The following is a 19775-nucleotide window of genomic DNA, read 5'->3' as shown; positions in this document are numbered from 1 at the left end:
CAGTTTCATGAAACACAATTTTAATAATGGAATTAATAGGAAAAACAACCATTACACAACTGTAATTTATTCTTTTCATGATTCTTCAAATGGCTAAATTAACACTTAACGAGCATAGAGTGGGAAAGTTTGTTATTCCAACTGTGGATTGTCCAGACTTGCAGATCATGGCATTTGGACCCCTTATTTGATGTAGAAGAGGTTTATATATTTACACAATTATATTTTAGGAAGGTTCTGACTTGCATTTGATTCTGTATTAATTTATTTTGATTAACCATACAAGAGGTTTCAATTGTACAATACAATTCTTAAAAAAAAACCTTTTCGAATACATTATACTGTACCTTAATTTTAGGAGAACAACTGTTGAGAGATATGAATGGAGATTGTGGGAAGGCGGTGGCATTGTGGTATTGGCACTGAACTAGTATTCCAGAGACAAAAACAAAAAGTGCTGGAAAAACTCAGCAGCTCTGACAACATCTGTGGAGAGAAAGGCAGAGTTAACGTTTCGAGTCCGTATGACTCTTCTTCAGAGTATTCCAGAGACCCAAGGTAATGCTCTGGAGACCTCGGTTCGAATCCCACCACAGCAGATGGTGGAATTTGAATTCAATAAAAACCTGGAATTAAAATTCTGATGATGACCACGAAATCAATGCCAATTGTCGTAAAAACCCATCCGATTCGCTAATGTCCTTTAGGGAAGGAAATCTGCTGTCCTTGCATGTTCTGGCCTACATGTGACTCCAGACCCACAGCAATGTGGTTGACTCTTAAAATGCTCTCTGAACAAGAGCAATTATGGATGAGCAATAAATGCTGGCCTAGCCACATGCCATGAGGAAATTTAAACAAAAGTTGTTGCCATTATTGTATAAGTGCTGAGTGTAGTTAAAGCATTTGCATCTTAACGTCCTGGCTGTAATTTCTATTCTGAAGAAAACAATTAATAATGATGCAGACTTTGTACATTCTGTAGTTATTATGGAAGATTTTCCCTTTATTGTACTTGGGTATGACGAAGCACCTGCGCAAAATCCATGGAGGAGACCTTCGACTGACACCATTACACAGGTCCTATCTTCCCACCTGATCTTCCCCTAAGTGTTCCCTTAAGCATTCAAGTGCTATAAGAATAAAATTTGCCCTTTGTTTTTAATTTAGAAAAAGAAGCTACTGTAAAACAGATTGAAATTATTGAAGGAAATTTTCATTTCTGATAAGTATTTCAATCTTCCTGGTGAAACATTAAGCCAAAAGAGGTCTGTCCTCTCAGGTGGATGTGAAAGATCCCATGGCACTTTCTGTAGGAGAGTTATGGAACTTTCACCCATTTCCTGACTAACATTTATCCCTCAACCAACATCACTAAAACAGATTATCAGATGGCTGTTTTGGGACCTTGCTGAGGGCAAATTGGATGCCGTATTTCCCTACATTACAACAGTCACTACACTTCAAACGTATTTCATTGATTGCAAAGTGTTTTGGAACATCCTGAGGTCACGAAATTTGCTATGTCTTTTATTTTGATTGAATTATGTCTCAACTTGATTAGATTGTGAAGTCCTGAGTATGCATTTGCGCTATCACAGCTAATGTGACTGAGTTTCATATTGCAGAGATGGTGCTGGGAAGCTCCCATTATCTTACTTGGTATCATCTCCAGCACACTGTTTCTGAACTTATATTTATTTCTATTTGTTGACTTTTAGTAATAACCTGATAGACATTGGGTGGAGTCGTCCCATATTTGCACTAAGTGTGGTAGCGGGCAGGTAAAACGACATTTTACCCTCCAACCACAATGGCAACTTTTCACGCCATATCATGCCAAACCTGTCGCATTAATTATGCATTTCCGGGAAACATGCCATTTCCGTGGTGGGCGGGCTCTCATTCGCCTGCCACGCCATCACCTGCCGCTTCATCATGCCAGGTGGCATATTTAAAGTCCAGCCGCAAGCACACCTCTCAGTGCTTCCAGCCAATGACTGCTGCACAGAAGACAGGATGGCTCCAAAAGGCAAAAACGTTGGAGCCCCCAGGTATAGTGACACGTCCCTCAAACTCCTTTTGGACGCCATGGAGGCCCACCGTGATGTCCTCTACACCCGCTCTGGCCGCAGGAGGGGCAGCAGCATCGCCAATCCAGCATGGGAGGTGGTGGCAGCAGTGATCAGTGCCAATGTCCTGCAAAAGAAGACAGCAACCCAGTGGCGCTACAGAATGAATGGTCTCACCCATTCCACCAGGGTAAGTCACTCTTCTCATCACTCTCAACTCTCACACTCTCAAAGCCATCACACATCCACACTTCAAGGGACAACACCACTAACTCTCACACACACTCTCACATCTCCATCAGGCTCATATCCTCTCAAGGCTCACGTCCTCATCCCATCCATGGCTCCGCTCACCACACAAACATTCCATGCAGTGCCATGTGTCCCGCTCACACTCTCTCCACCTGTTTCCATGCTGGAGAAGCAGCTCACATCAGGAGGAAGAGGTCCCAGACTGGGGGGGTGGAGTGGCCCACATTAGGCCCCTCGCTCACTTTGAGGAGCATGCCATCATGCTGACTGGTGAGGGCGTGAACCCTGCCTGCAGTGACAGTGAGGTCAGTGGTGAACACCCACCTAAGGATCCTGCACCACATCATCCCTCCCTCAATGCAACTGTGAGTGCTCTCTCTCCTGCTTTTGACTGTGCTGCCATGCACTAATGATCTCTACTTTGGTTTACATGGAGCTCTGCCAAGTGACCGACACCCTCAGCCAGCCCGCCCCTCAACTCCATCCAGGTCCTCACCTCTAGCCAAGAGGATACCTCCTCCATTGAAAAGCTGGAAATAAGCTGCCTGGAAGACCTGTCATGGTGCTTACCCACACCCTCCATCAGCGCAGACACACACATCTCAGTGGGACCTAGATCTAGGCTCTGGTTCACAATCTGGTGGTCACCGCATGGACACGTGTCTGCAGCAGGAGGAGGCAGGTTCAGCCGAGCTCCCCAGCACTCGGAGGACTGCTGGAGTAGAGACATTTGTGAAGTTTGAGTCAGGTGACGAATTTTTGGGTTAGGCCTTCCAACTCATCCTGGGGAGTCAGTAGAAGGTGTGGGAACATCACGCAGAGCTGTTAGAAGCCCTCAACAGAGTGGCGTGCGAGTCAGAGAGTGTCTGCCTGCTCTCTGATGAAGTGGTGTCCACGTGCGCATATGGAGGTCTCATGGGAAGGATGGTTAATGCCATGGAGACATTGGTCCAGCAGAATGTGGAGATGTGTGCAGACCTGCACTGCATCGCAAGAGCCATGGGTGAGTCCCTGCAGTGGCAACGCAAGAGGGAAACAGAGCACCTCGACGTCCCACCAGGTGCTCTTTCCCCTCAACAAGTCAGGCCGTGTCCTCGGGCACCTGAAGGGAGAAGGAGCAGCAGCTGGATACCCCCGGGTCATCCACTCAGGAATCTCAAAGGCTGTCCACTCCCCCCAAGTCCCCTTTACCTGTGAGCCCCTCAACCTCGCCCTCTGTCATGGCAGGGGGAGCAGCCAGCCCACGAGTGACTCTGGAGGGAGAGGTCTGTGTGTGGCAGGGCCTTATGGAGCCAATGCATGCATTCTCCCACGATCGTGGATCCTTCCTGTATCACACTCATCTCATATCCTGAGCATTTTCAATGCTGCCTGCTGGGGTTCACTTTCAGTTGTCCGTCTGAGCTGACCTGCGTCTCCGTCCACCCACTGATCACATGCCCACACAGCACCTGATCTCGCCCACCACGACTCTCATTTCACTTTCGATTTGGACAGCATAGTGCTAATTCAGTTTTACTTGCGCTCCCCTGTCCTTCACCCTCCCCAAGTCACCCATTTCCTTTCCCCCATCACAGTTGAAACCCCTTCATCTCCCCTCCATGACCTACCACCCGCAGCCCTTTTCCTTCAGGGATGTCCTGGTGAACATATATGTTCCCTCCCTTCCCGAAAATCCCACCCCCATCCACATTAACCTCCCCGACCTCCTCCTTCCCACCCCCAGGGTCCATGTCTGCCTCCGAGTCCCTGCCAACCACCCTCGCCAACCCTTCTACTGCTACCGTGGAACCCTCGCCCTCCCACCCTACCGCCTCACTCTGCCCTTGGTCATTCTCACCATTCCCTCGTACCACACCCAGCCACAGTTTGCTCTCCAGGAGATGGCCATGGACCCATCAGACTCCTCCCTTGCATGTTCACCTGGACATCCTGCCCCTCCAGACACCTTCCCCCCGGAACCCCTTCCCTCCCCCGCATTTAGTCATCTCACCCCACCCACCCCAGTTTTGTCTCTCCCTCTTACTGACTCCCTCAGACACCCTCACTTCTTCCTCCAGCTTTACTCCTTTCCACTTCCTGACTCCCTCAGACACCCTCACTTCTTCCTCCAGCTTTACTCCTTTCCACTTCCTGACTCCTTCCTCCACCCTACTTCTTCCTCCATCCTTACTCCCTCCCCTCTCTGCACTCCTTCCCCCCCCCGCAGACTCCCTCTCCACTCTGCACTCCTTCCTCCCCCTGGACTCCCTCCCCTCTCTCCTTCCCTTACACTTTCCGGCTGACTTACACCTGCCTCCCAAGTTGCCATCTTCTCCCCTGTTACCCCTCCTCCCCCGCTGTATTCCATGAGAATCCACCCAGCATGTCATGGACATTCCTCCAGCGTGACATTGCTGTCGGGCTCCAGCATCTTCTGCTCCTCGGATGTCCGCGATGTGAGCAGGGCCCTGGTGGTAAGTCCCGACTTCTGCATGTCACAGTTGTCAAGGTGCGTTCTGCATTGGCGTGTTTCCCGCCGATGTGGGTGGATGATCCAGCGGGAGGGATGATTCCAGCGGGCTGGGCTTATAATGATATGCAGATGTATTACAATGAGGTTCCATGAAGTCCGATGGCGGGGAACACGGCCCACCATCAACGGGCTGAGCGGACGATTGCAAACTGGTTTCACGATGCCTTGAAACCAATTTTTGGCCTTCTCACCATATTGTCCACTCAGGCCACCGAACACGCCTGATGCCAGCGGGCATGGAAAATTCCGCCCATTGTGTATTACTGGGCACTGAATCTATGGGCGGTATTTAAAGAAGTTGACAAGTTCTTGCCCGGCAGCTGAAGAACTGGTCACAGCCCCGCGTCCCCTCTTTTAGGGGAGGCCCGCCATATAAAGTGCCACTCAGGCACTTTACAGGATACCTTCGGTCTTTCCCGGGATCAAGGACCCCCGTGGTGGAAGTCCTGCCTACTGAGACCTGCTGGCCAATCAGAGACTATCAGATCTATTAAATTGCATTGCCACAGCGTAGGTGATGACTGGTACTGGTACGACACCCACTGAGGCCTAGATTTGTCGTAGATCCCTGGCCACAAATGGGTGATGGCTGGTTGGGGGTCATGGGGTGTTGGCAGGGAGAGGAGGGGGTTGGCAGCAAGGGCAGGGAGTTGGCTCTCAGCAGGCCCCCCCTTCCTGATGCAGGGTTCCTCAATCCACCATGTGGGTTTGCTTGCCATGCTCCCCACAAGGCGAGCCCCCTCACTCACCACTGGGTTAACAATTGCCCTGTTAAAATCCTCAGTTGGTGGTGGGGCAGGAAGGCCATCCATGGGCCTTCCCACCATGAACTTAATTGGGGTGAATGTGGGAAGGCGGCAGTGTCCCCAACTGCTCTGCTCCTGCCTGATTAAATGCCCCCCCCCCCGCCCCACCAAACTCCAAACTTTCCACACGGAAGGGATTTAAATTCTACCCTATGGTACTGGATGGCTGGCCTATTGCATCTGAAACTAGCTGTTTATCAAAAGACAGCTACACCCTGCCATGCAAACGCTTCAGATAAATATTTAATGATCAGTTGTTTGTCATCACTGGTTATTAAAATTCTATTCAAACACTTAATCTACATGAAAACTGTACATTTATTACAAATACACTATACTTCCATGTGTCATCTTATTGCAGAGTTCTTTAAATTCTGTGCTGTAATAATCTTGCCTTACCCTCGCATAACTGGCCTACACTTTAAGTACGAGTACAGGGCTCAACATCTAATTTATGTCCTCAATCCGCCATGAAATTCTGCATGATTTTCTAAGAATAAGCCTTTCATAAGCCTTCACAATGTTCTGAGCGAGCAATATATTTTGATAATTTCCTTCCACTCATTTTACTTTATGAGCAGTACTCAAGCAGAAGTTATAAATTGCAAACAAAACCTGTTAGCTCTTTCTAAAGGACCCTTTTACTTATAGGTTTACTTATGTTTACATGTTTGTTCAAATTAACATCTTTATGGGCAGTGCTTTATTGCTCACTACTGCCCACCAGGGATTAGGTTCCATCTCCTCAGGCTTATTTCAACCAGAAAACTCTCAGCCACGGAAGAAGATGCTTCCACCTTATCAGTCTGGCAGGATCATAATCCTGTGTGAAGTGTAATGCCTCACTACATGTGAACCACAAAAGGCTCAGGTTCACCTGAATGAAGAAATAATTTTTAACATTGAACTGCAAAGAAATTCCCCAGGACCTGGTCTTTCCTCATTGAAAATAAACACATTTTGCCGCTTCCATCATTGCAGGTCAGGTCCTGATTCTGGAGAATCTCTAAGTGTGTGGTGTTATAAAAATGGGCAGCAGAGCAAAACCAGCAACTGGGGCAAGCAGCTTGCAGGACCAAGGGCCTGAGGCTAGGAACGGCTTTGAGTGGAATTTGCATGTTGGCAGAAGAGATCTAACAACCCAGCAAGGACCATTTAGCTAACATGGAATTAATTATCCTCCTGGATAGCTATGAGACAATGCCAATCCTGGTAACAGCATGCACATAACTTTCTTGTAAAGTGGATCCATGTTGTCACATGACTATGGTATTACACTTAGATCAGAGTACAGATTTTTTGTTGCAGTATTATAACGCCTCATCCGAGAAACAGCACCTCCGACAGCGCAACACTTCCTCAGTACTGCACCGAATTGTCATCCTGGATTAGATGGTCAAGTCCTAGAGTAGGGATTGAATACATGGCCTTCTGCTTCAAAGGTGAAAGTGTAACTACTGACCCAAAGCTGACACTTACTGGGCGACAGTGCATGTTGGATAGTTAGTTCAATATTGCTATAGTACCATCTGACTTATGTTCTTGGCTAACAAATCTGTGCTTGATGGTGAAGTCTTGCTGAATTTGTTCTCACATTTGAGTATTCCTTAGTAAAATGAAGCATACACTGAGGCAGAGTGGCATGATTAAAGAATAGATGCCATGAGGAACATTTCCAACTTGACACCTTAGTGTTAAACTAACATTGCGGATTGTCTACTCATTGTGAAAATGGCCAGCTCTTGATTCCATTTGTTTCAATATAGCATGAATTTTGGTTAGTTTTTATAATGGGCGTTCTGTTGAAAATCTACCTCCATGCCTCAAGGGATAAATGCTGAGAATCATTAATAATGAATGAAATACCAATAACATGATGATGAGTGACTGGTGCATAACATTGTTGCCGATTTTACGGTGTAAAGGCAATCAAAGGCATTGTAGGTCATTGTGTCAGTTATAGAAAATGAACAATTGGTATTCCCCTTAAATCAATGGAAATTAAAATTTGCAGTTTTAATAATGGGTGCATGATCGGCAACACCAGTTTTAGGCCCAAGAAGTAAACTGAAAATCTACATCTATGTCTTTCTGTAGATACTAAATAAGCCTGTGACTGATTTGGCCAAGGACTAAAGCATGCTGAGAGTCCAGTATAGCTAATCTTAAATATCAAAGTCATTTGATAATATCTGTGACTGTGTATATAGGAATATACAGAACCAGAAAAGGCTATTGCATCCCAGATGACCAAATGCTTTCTATGCAATATCAGTCAGTTTAATTCTTCAAAACAATTTAAAAGCATGACATGCCATGCATCCGTGTTTCAAGCTATTCAAATGCTTTGCCTTACATATTTCACAAAATAAATTAGGTTTTTTAAATTGGGGGGTTGGAAGTATCAACCAGTCAAATTGTTTGAAGACTGACATAAACAAGACGATCAGATCAGGGGTGATGCTGGAGATTCCCAGAAGCCATCAGATAGAGTGGGTGTAGAGTTTGCCGTTCAATTGGATATTGCTTACTATTACTGTTGGTCGCATTAAAAACTTGTGGCAGGACACTTTTAAGATGAGCTGATGGTTTCTGAGCATCATATTTATAGTTCTGTTCATGTAATAAACACACCAATTACAAAATTACAGGACAGAATTGTCCCAGATTTGCACCAACTGCGGTAGTGGGCAGGAAAAAGAACATTTTACCCACTGGCTGCAATGACGGCTTTTCTGTAATGACCTAATCCCACCTCGTTAATCATGCATTCCCGGGAAACACACTGTTTCGATGGCTGGCGGGCTCACATTTGTCTGCCATGCCATCACCTCGCTGCTTCTTCGTGCCAGGTGCCATATCTAAAGTGCAGCTGCGTGCACACCTCTCAGTGCTTTCAGCCCAGGACTGCTGCACAGAAGACATGGCCCCGAAAGGCAAGAAGACTGCAGCACCACCCCCCTGATTCAGTGATGCATTCCTCGGACGCCTTTTGGATGCCGTCGGGGCCCACCGTGATGTCCTCTACCCTGCTCTGGCCGCAGGAGCTCTGGCTGGGTAGGCAATGGCAGTGGTGACCAGTGCCAATGCTGCACAGAAAAGATTGGTCATCCAGTGCAGAAAGAGGATGAATGATCTCATTCGTGCAGCCAGGGTATGGCAATTATCTCATCACTCTAAACTCACAGACTCGAGCCCATCGTACATTCACTGGCATCTCACTCCGCCAGCTCAAGGGACATCACCACTAACTCACACATACCCTCACACATACCCTCACATCTCCATCTGACCTCATCTCCTCTGGAGATACCTCTCCAGCCCTCACCATCTTGGGACCACTTGCATAGATCAATTTGTGCCCCCACACACAGTGGATACCCCCCCTTACCCAGTACAGCCCTCACCCTGCAGCGTCTTCCCTTGCCTGAGGCCACTTCTCCCCCTTCCCAAGCAAGCCCTAGCCCTGCAGCCATTGAAAAGCCGCCCCCACCATCCGGCTCGTCTGGTAGGTAGAGACCTGCCCGTGAGCACCCCTAAAAGTGATGTGGTGTTGCCTGCAAAGCCTGGCGCTGATGACGGCGAGTGCTGCCCGAAGCAAGGTTGGCAAGTAAACGTTGAAGCCCTGAAAGAAATGCAGCTCAGAAGTGCTCGGATGAACCGAGGGGATGATTCTGGGGAGCTGGGCTTATAATTATATGCAGTCCGACAGCGGGAAATGCAACCCACGATTGACGGGCAGAGCAGACGATTGCAAATTGCTTTCACCATGGCGTGAAACACGCCTGCCGCCAATGGGCATGGATAATTCCGCCCACATATTTGAACAGCTGAACTGTGTGGAGATTCATCAGTATTTCCTTTTGTTAAGGATTACTTTCTTCATGTCTGGCTAGAGATAAATAGGATGTCCCTGAGTGTGTAGGCTTTACCGTTTGGTATTTTGGTCACTGCACTCACAGAATTGCCTGGGTTTGGAAATAACATAGGAAGAAAGTTGATTATATTTGATTTTTTACTGGTTAGTGTGTGATACAAAATTGCCCTGTTTGTATATGGGTCACAGCATCTGATATTCTGGCACTTGAAAATGTTATGGGAATTCTTTTGTTGCTATGCAGTAATGAGCAAGAGAACATGCACTTTCTGTATTAAAAGCGGCAAGATCTGTGGGAGGTGACAGCCTTAACCAATAGGCATTCAATAGGATGCAAACTCCTGACTAGTGGGAGTCAGTCAGGTCCACTTGGGAACACAAAATTTAACCCCCTTATACCTGTTCTGGAAAATCACATTATGTGCACCTGTTATTTTTTAATGATTATGGTCTGTAATACTTACTATTTACAGTACAAGAAAATAAATCTTTTCGACAGGGTCAAAAGAGTAATATGGCCTAAAAATTGCTGTTGCCAACAGTAGTGGACAAACACTTGATTTATTCATTTCTATGCTGCTTTAACAGCAGCAATAATTAATTTGCTTTAAATGAGTTAATGCTCCCATTAACATAGGTGGACAGAATAATTGTCATCTGAACTTCAGCATTCACCCACAATACTTTCTAGCCTCTCTGTTTTATGGTTTTGCAATACAAGCACCAAGATTTTCAGCCTCCCCACTCATCAGCCTATAATCTTGCTGCCTTTAATGTGAATTTTGACTTTGTGTGTTAGTGCAAAAACGGTGACCGCAAATAGGCAGTTCTCCCAGGTTTAATTACCCTTGAAGTCAATGGGCTGCCAATTCACTGTTGCTCATTTTGCATTATTGCACAAAGTTAAAATATGTCTCAAATGGGTGAAACATCATGAGCAGATAAACACAGATGTGCAAAAGCCCAGTCTAATTGTTTGAACTTACACTGCATGTTGATCAACAACTAAAGGGGAAAAATGCAGGTTAATGTTTAGGTGTGATCCTTCATCAGAACTCAACCCTCAGATTTTGTTTGATTGTTGCTAACTTATTCTCATCCCTGTTGCAGACTACTTACAAATTGCTTGTTTAAAGTGGTTAAATCATTATCTTCTCTTTCTCCCACCTGCCATTGGGCTGCTATGCAATTCATAGGAACATAGGAAATAGGGGCAGAAGTAGGCCATTCGGCCCCTCAAGCCTGCTCTGCCATTCAGCTAGATCACAGCTGATCTTCTACAACAACACCATTTTCCCCCACTATCCCCATATCCCTTGATATCTATAATAACTAGAGATCTGTTGATCTTTGCTTTGAACATACTCAATGACTGAGCCCCAACAGTCCTCTAGGGTAGAGAATTTCAAAGATTCACCTCCCTCTGAGTGAAGAAATTCCTCCTCAGGTCAGTCCTAAATGCCCTATCCTTATTGTGAGACTGTGTCCCCTGGTTCCAGAACGCCCCCCACCCACTCGCCCACAGCTAGGAGAATCATCCTCCCTGCGCCTACCCTGTCGAGCCCTGTGAGAATTTTGCAAGCTTCAATTAGATCACATCTCATTCCTCTAAACTCTAGAGAACATAGGCCCAGCCTTATCAATCTTTTCTCGTAGGACAATTCCGCCTTTCTTGGGATCAGTCTGGTGAACCTTTGTCGCACTTCCTCCATGTCAAGTATATCCTTCCTTAGGTAAAGAGACTAAAACTGTACACAATACTCCAGGTGCGGTCTCACCAAGGCTCTATACAACTGCAGCTAAACTCCTTTACTCCTGTACTCAAATCCTCTTGCAATAAATGCTAACATACCAATTGCCTTCCTACTTGCTTGTGGCATCTGAATGTTAGCTTTCATAAGTTATGAACAAAGACACCCAGGTCCCTTTGGACATCAACACTTCCCAATCTCTCACTGTTTAAGAAATATTCTGCATTCCTGTTATTCCTGCCACTTGCCATGTTCTTGCACACTCATTTAGCCTGCCTTGAAGCCTCTTTGAACCCTTCTCACAGCTCACACTCCCACCTAGTTTTGTGTCAACTTGGAAATATTACACTTGGTCCCCACATTCAAATCATTGATATAGGCTAGGATTTTCCAGTCCTGCCCGCCGCAGGACTGGAAATTCCCGCCTGAAATCAATGGGCCTTTGGCTGGTCCGTCAAATTTTCTGTACCGCCCGTGATGATTCCCACCGTGGGCGGGACTGGAAAATCCTGGCCCTAGATTGTGAATAGCTGGGTCCAAGCACTGATCCTTGCGGTACCCCACTAGTTACAGCCTGCCAAACTGAGAATGACCTGTTTATTCCTACACTGTTTTCTGTCTGTTAACCAATTTTCAATCCATGCCAGTATAATACCACCAATCCTGTGTGTACTACTTTTGCTTACTAGCCATCCTGTGTGGGGCCTTATTGAAAGTCTTCTGAAAATCCAATTATACCACATCCACTGGTTCTCCCTTATCTATTCTGCTAGTTACATCCTCAGAAAACACCAACAAGTTTGTCAAACGTGATTTTCCTTTCATAAATCAATGTTGACTCTGCCCAATCCTACCATTATTTTCTAAGTGTTCTGTTATAATATCCTTTATAATAGATTCAAGCATTTTCCCTACTACTGATGTCAGGCTAACAGGTCTGTTATTCCCCATTTTCTCTCTCCCTCATTTCTTAAACAGTAAGGTTACATTTGCTACCTTCCAACCTGCAGGAACCATTCCAGAATCTATAGAATTTTGGAAGATGGCCACCAATGTATCCAATATGTCTCCAGCCACCTCTTTCAACACCCTGGGATGTAGATCATCAGGCCATTTTCTTATTCCCCATTATAAATTCTCCTATCTCTGCCTGTAATGGGCCCATATTTGTCTTTGCTTTACATTTTACATATCTATAGAAGCTTTTACAGTGCGTTTTTATGTTTCTCGCTAGCTTACTTTTTCTCTTTTCCCTTTATCAGTTTCTTGGTCCTCCTTTTATGAATTCTTCAATGCTCCCAATCCTGAGGCTTACTACTTTTTTTGGCAACTTTATAAGCCTCTTTCTTTGATCTAATACAGCCTTTAACTTCTCTCGTTAGCCATGGTTGGATCACTTTTCCTTTTTGGGTTTTTATGTCTTAGAGGAATGTACATCTTTGATAAACCATGTATTAATCATTTAAATGCTAGCCATTGCCTTTCTACTGCCATATCTTTTAACAAAATCTACCACAGCCAATTTGCCCCTCATACCTTCATAGTGTCCTTTGTTTAGATTTAAGACCCTGGTTTTGGATTGAACTGTAGCACTTTCAAACCTAATGTAAAATTTTTCATATTATCATCACTCTCCCCTAGAAGTTTCTTTAAAATTAGATTATTAATTAGCCCTTTCTCATTGCACAATACCAGATCTAAAATAGCCCATTCTCGAGTTGGTTCCTCAAGTTACTGTTCTAGAAAACTATCTGTGTACATTCCAGGAATTCTTCCTCCACAGCATTAGTGCTAATTAGGTTACTTAGTCCCTATGTAGATTGATGTCCCCCATGATTTCTGTGTTACCCTTGTTACATGCACCTCTAATTTCCTGATTTACACTGTGCCTACATTACCACTAATGTTTGGTGGCCTACAATCAACTCCTACCCATGTTCATTGCCTCTTCCTGCATCTTAGCTACACCCAGATTGATCATACATCTTGGGCAGAATTTTGCCCTTGGCATGTGGGCTCGGCGAGGGTGGTCGGGAAGCCGACTGCCACCCATGATCGGCATCGCACCGCGATTTCACCCTGGCAGACCAATTAAGGCCCATCCAGCGTGGAAAGTGAGTGGCAGTACTTAGCGCTGCCTGTGTGGGTGGGGGAGGAGGGCGAGCAGGCTGAGTGCGAACTTTGCGCATGCGTGCGAGTAAGCGTTTCATAATCTCCCTGAGGCACAGAGCTGCCTCAGAGAAATGAAGCGCTGTTTTAAAATAAAATAAAGAAAATAAAAATATCATAAAACATGTCCCCTCATGTGACTCTGTCACATGAGCAGGGACACGTTTTTAATTTGTGTAAAATCTTTATTTGATTTTTATTTGCTTTAGGAAAACTCATCCCGCCCATGATGAGGTTTCCTAAAAAGTGCAAAGGCCATTTGGCCTTTTCACCTGTCCGCCAACCGTTAGGCTGGACAGGCAGCGTAAATTTTAATCTAATTATCTTTTAAATGGCCTTACCAGGCCTCTTAATTGTCGGCGGGCATGCTGCCGACTCCAGAGCGTGCCCACCGAACGAAATATTGCGGGATTGCATGATGATGTCGGGACGCTTACCCAACGTCATCGAGCGTCATTTTATGCTCAGCTGGGTCAGGCACACGCCCGCCCACCGAACTTTATATTCTGCCCCTTGATCTTCTGGTCTAAGATCCTGTCTCATTAATGTATTGATCTCATCCTTTATTAGCAATACTACCCCACATCCTTTTCCTTTTTGGCCTAGTCTTCCTAAATGTCAAATACCTGTGAACATTCAGGCCCCAGCCTTGATCACCCTGCAGCCATGTTTCCAAAATGGCAATTAGATCGTATCTGTTTACTTCCATTGTGCCGTCAGTTCATCTACCTTTTTGTGAATGCTGTGTATTCAGATAGAGAGCCTTTAATTCTATCTTTTTATTACTTTCACAGCCTCTAGCCTTATCTGCTAGCGCACTCTTAAGTTTGTACACTCTTTCCCTTCCTGCCACATTCAGATTATCAATTCCCTTGATGCTACCTTGCACTCGTGCCTTGTTCCCTCTCTTTAATTTATCACATTTTCTCTCACTTGAACCCTTACCCCCACCCCGTCCCCCTCCCCACAATGTAGTTTTAAGCTCTCTCTGCTGCCCTAGTTATACAACTCCTCAGAACATTGGTCCCAGCACAGTTCAGGTAAAGATTGTCTGAACAGTATAGCTCCCACTTTCCCCGGTATTGGTGCCAGTGCCCAATGAATCGAAACCCATTTCTCCCATACCAATCTTTGAGCCACGCATTCAACTCTAATTTTATTTACCCTACTCCAATTTGCTCCGGCTCAAGTAATAACCCAGCGATTATTACCTTTGAGATTCTGCTTTTTTAATTTAGCCCCTAGCAGCTCTTGATCCCTAAGAAGGACATTTTTCCTAACCCTACCAATGTTGTTGGTACCTATGTGGACCATGACAACTGGATCCTCCCCCTCCAAGTTCCTCTCCAGCCCAGAGCAAAAGCCCTGAACATTGGCACTGGGCAGGCAACACTTGGCTGCCGAGGACTGTGTCTATCCCCCTGACTATACTATCCTCTACTACCACTATATTTCTATTAATTCCCCCACTTGAATGGCTTCCTGTACCACAGGGCCATAGCAAATTTGCTCATCCACCCTGCAGCCCACACTTTTGTCCATACAGGCTGCAAGAACCTTGAACATGTTGGACAATTGCAAGGGTTGAGGCTCCTCCCCTTCTACCTTCTCGATCCCCATACCTGCCTCACTTGCAGTCACAGCAACCTGTCCCTGACCATAGATCAAGTCAGACTACCCTGTCTTAAGGTGTGTGACTACCTCTTGTAACAAAGTATCCAGGTAACTTTCCCCCTCCCTGATGTGTCACAGTGTCTGCAGCTCAGCCTCCAGCTTAATGACTCTGAGCCAAACTTCCTCCAATCGCAGATACTTACTGCAGATGTGCTTGCCTTGGATCACACAGGTATTTACAAGCCACCCCACATTCTGCAGCTGCCACACATCACCTGCCCTGCCATCTTTATAGTATTTAATTAATTATTTTACTGATTAAATTATAAATATTAATGTCTCTAATCCTGCTTGTGCTTATATTCTTATTTCAATAAATGTTCTACTTGGATTGAAATTCCCTTGTTAAGATTAATAGGAAATACTCACACCAGCCAATCTAATAAACTTTACCACTATTAGTAAACCTTACTAACACTAATAAAACCTTACAATTACTAAAATATCGCAAGTGTTGAAAGATAAGTGAGAAAAATATTCATCAACCATGCAACGATTTGTTTCCCTGTGATGTCACACTTTGTTCTCAGAACACAATTGGCCATCTCTGGAGCCACAAATTGGATGGATCTTTTCAGTGCTGCTGTCTGTCTTCAGGTCCTCCTCTCTCCCGCTCTTTTAGCTGCTGCTATCTGTCTCCAGTTCCTCTTCTCTCTCCTGCTCTTTTAGATGCTGCTGTCTGTCTCTGGTTCCTTCTCTCTCCCACTCTTTTCAATTCGAACCTGGAAAAGGCAGTTTGTTTTGACTTGCGAACGTAGAATGTGCTGCCAATTAGGACTATATTGTAGGTGTGTTAAATGTTCCAATTTACAAAATAACCTTATGTACCAGAGGTTCGATTCTAAATTAAAGCAACTGGATCTTGGAAAGTTGCATTGAAGCCTGTGTAACTCCTTTCGCTTTTGTGTTTAAAATGTCTTTAACCCTTTCAGGTAAAATTCTTTTTTGGCTTGGAAGGTAAAATTCCAATTTGCACCAAATTGCTTGAAAAATGCACTGAATAAAGTGCTAATGTAAATTTCTGAGGGTAAGGTAATTGTCACCAGTCACTGTAAGATAATAAATCTTTTGTCTTTAACACACACATCCCCACATTGCCCCCCAGCCCTCCCCTCCTAAGTAATTTCTAAATTCAGTGACTACTAAGTTTATCAGACTTGCCATCTACAAATGCCCTTCATACATTTTAGATTTTATCCCCTATCTTAAAAGTTAAGCTACTCAAGTAACTCTAAGCCTGTGTTCAGCTGCATTTTATGTCTAATGGTGTGTTTTCATGTGTCATAAGGACAGTTTTTCTGGGACTGTTTACATTTTCTGAAGCTGTTGGCTTTTATTTATTGTTTAGATTGGTATTTAGTTTGAGCTGACAGGCAAAGATATATTGCATAATTACCATATTAAGTTTGCTGATAGTTTGGTTTGTTCTGGTCATCACCAGAGAGCCAGTGTTTTTATTGAAAATCTATAAAAAGCTATTAGCTCCCTTCAGTCCAGTGGCATCTATAAAACCCTTCAGTGTTTTCTATTTATCCTTCAGTATTTACTGTGAAAGAAGTTACAGAAACGTTCAAATGCAGGAAGGCTACCATCAGGAACAGTAAGAGGGGAAATAGGGGACCTGATTGTCGGTCCATGGGAACTAAGAGTGCAGGATGGGATACATTCAATTCAACTTCCTTCTTTTCTGCTTAAAATAGCAACTGGATCATTGCATTGTGATACTTTGTCAGTCTTTTACAAATGTTAAAATAATAGTTGTTGACAAGTGATTCCGAGCACTCAATACCCATTGTTTTAACTCTTTGATGTGCAAGGGATGAGTATGAATAGAGCAACAATTCACTATTAACCAGTGCAGATCCCAAGATACCAACAGAGGCTCCAGGATTCTTTTAAAAAAGTACATCTGGCCCCATTCAAAAAATGTATTTTATTGCTTGATGTGAATTTGGAGCCAAGCACCGCTGTCATCATTCCACAAATTCACACATGCACAAAAAGGAAAAGGCACCACCTTATACACAACCTATTGGTTCATATCCTTGCTCAGTAGCATTGGTTGAAGTCTAGGGCATACAACTAAATTTTGTGACCTCCAAACTGATGCACCTGAACAAAACAAGGTTCACATAAGAGTACCAACCAGTGACAATACCAAAAGGCTAATCTGTATGACCCACTGCAGCAATAAAACAACCACATCTTATGATAATTTTGGATACAATTAAGGCATTTAACCAGATGGAATGAGGCTTTCTGTTCTGCCACGTTGGAGAGAATGACCTTTTAAAAATACATGCAAGAAACAAATTGAAATGTTGTACGTGGGAGTGGTGTGTCAGGAACTGAATGGTGCAATGGATTGGATCTTTTACCTTGGGGACCTTGATTCTAATGCAACCTAAACCTAATGGGGTAAAGTCTTCTCTATCTGCTGGCTCTAAGAGATCGCGCCGAAATAAATTTGGCAATTCAATTTGGTTTCCAGTAGGCATAGAGATAGAGAATAAAACTAGCCTTAAGTTGGCATTCATTGACACTAAACAGGCCATCTCACTCAGAGGCTGAACGATGGCTAAAAACTAATGTTGGGACAGAGTATTCTCCATCTATGCAACACCTGACACCAAGTGCCTGAAATGAAAAATGCTTCATTCTCCATTTCCAAACCCTCCAAAATTCACAAGGAAAAGTAAATAAAGAAAAACAATCACATATTTTCCTCCCATATCCTTGAAATTGATGATGGGCTGTGAATCAAATACACATCCATCCTCCTCCTAGCACAGAACATGGCAAAGAGACCTACAAAGAGGACAATGGAGTAAACCTGAGGCCCCCAGTAAGTAAATACCCTCAGTAAAAAAGATTCCATGCAAAACAATTGTAAATTAAATTACAAGTTTTATATTTTTCAAATTGATTTTTCCCTTGCATAGTTCTCATTTTACCTACCAGCCTATAGATGCAAAATTGTGGGGCCCTATTGTACACATTGAATTAAATTGCCTGTATCTCAGATTCCCACTAGATAATCTTTCCCCTAACTAAATCATTTCTATATTGTCACTACTCTGCCTATGCAGTTGCTTGATAATACATTGCTTCAAGGTTAACATGTTTTCACTTTTCATACACAGGTGAGGTTTGTCGCAAATCATACACACAGTTTTCTAATCTATGTCGCCATAAAAGGATGCATGCTGACTGCAGAACGCAAATCAAATGCAAGGACTGCGGTCAGATGTTCAGCACGACCTCATCATTAAACAAGCATAGACGATTCTGTGAGGGCAAGAACCATTTCACCACGGGGGGATTATTTGGTCAAGGCATTACCCTTGCAAATGCTCCAGCTCTGGATAAATCCGGTTTGGTTAACATGAATCATAGCAATCCTGGTCTTGCTGACTATTTTGGTGCAAATAGGCACCCAGCTGGACTAACCTTTCCAGCAACCCCTGGCTTTCCATTTAACTTTCCAGGTCTGTTTCCCTCAGGGCTTTACCACAGACCACAATTGATACCTGCTAGCTCACCAGTAAAAGGACTATCAAGCACTGAACAGAACACCAAACACCAAAGCCAATTGTTCACATCATCCCAGATGCTACCGACCACACCGGACATTTTGAAAGCCGTAAATCGACAGTCTTCCTCAGATGATGTTCGGCCAGTTGAGGTTCCACCTGAGAAATCATCTGAGGAGAAGCCACAAGGTAAAAACAGTGACCAGTCGGAAAGCAGTGACCTCGATGATGTCAGCACACCCAGTGGCAGTGACCTGGAGACAACATCTGGATCTGATCTGGAAAGTGACGTTGAAAGTGACAAAGAGAAAAATAAAGAAAATGGCAAAATCGCAGGTGACAAAGTAAATAGCCCTCAGAAATCAGTCCCTATAAACAACAATAAGAAAGATTTTTCCAACCACTCACTCTTTTCCCCTCCACTGGATGAACAGATTGCTGTGACGGGAGCTGTTAATGATTCGATTAAGGCCATCGCTTCTATTGCAGAGAAATACTTTGGTTCTACTGGACTTGTTGGCATGCAAGACAAAAAAGTAGGGCCATTGCCATACCCTTCCATGTTTCCCTTTCAATTTTTCCCTGCATTTTCTCAACCAATGTATCCATTCCCAGATAGAGACTTAAATGCTGTACCTTTAAAAATAGAGCCACAATCACCAAGTGAGCTGAAGAAGCTACGGAGCGGAAATCCTGAGTCACCATTCGACCTCACCACCAAGCGCAAAGAAGAGAAACCAATGCCAGCTGTGACCTTAAAGCCACTGACTTCCCATTATTCCAGTGAAGAGCAACCATTGGATTTAAGCATGAGCAGCAGAAGCCGAGCCAGTGGAAGCACCCAGGTAGAACCACGGAAAAACCATGTGTTTGGGGAAAGGAGGGACCCCTGTGTTGAGCAAGCCAAAAGCTCAGACCATTCCCTGCAGCATGCCAAACCAACCCCTTTCTTCATGGATCCTATTTACAGGTAAGACAATATGTTGCATTTGGTTTGACACTTAATGATAACTTAGCTGAGCATGTACAAATCTAATGAGGATTGTTGTGCCACATCTCAAAGTAGCAAAGAGTAATTCCATGGAGTCAATTTTCATTTTGAATACAAAATTATAATTTACAATAA

The 19775-nt window shown here is 44.4% G+C and overlaps 1 protein-coding gene across 8 annotated transcripts in view; it reads left to right on the top strand.

The window, feature by feature from the left end:
- Positions 1–19775, top strand: part of mecom (MDS1 and EVI1 complex locus) — an 804010-nt gene that overhangs the window by 732619 nt on the left and 51616 nt on the right. For 7 of the 8 annotated variants that reach the window (XM_078564130.1, XM_078564129.1, XM_078564128.1 and 4 more), the window contains one exon: positions 18260–19619. In XM_078564130.1, the coding sequence (XP_078420256.1) occupies positions 18260–19619 (1360 nt within the window). The remainder of the gene's footprint in view (positions 1–18259; positions 19620–19775) is intronic. The other variant, XM_078564131.1, reaches the window with a different exon arrangement.

The sequence above is a fragment of the Cetorhinus maximus genome, chromosome 19 (genome assembly GCF_964194155.1).
Source record: "Cetorhinus maximus chromosome 19, sCetMax3.hap1.1, whole genome shotgun sequence".
Lineage (NCBI taxonomy): Eukaryota > Metazoa > Chordata > Chondrichthyes > Lamniformes > Cetorhinidae > Cetorhinus > Cetorhinus maximus.
The sequence above is the reverse complement of the archived record's forward strand: the minus strand, read 5'-3'. Positions and strand labels throughout refer to the sequence as shown.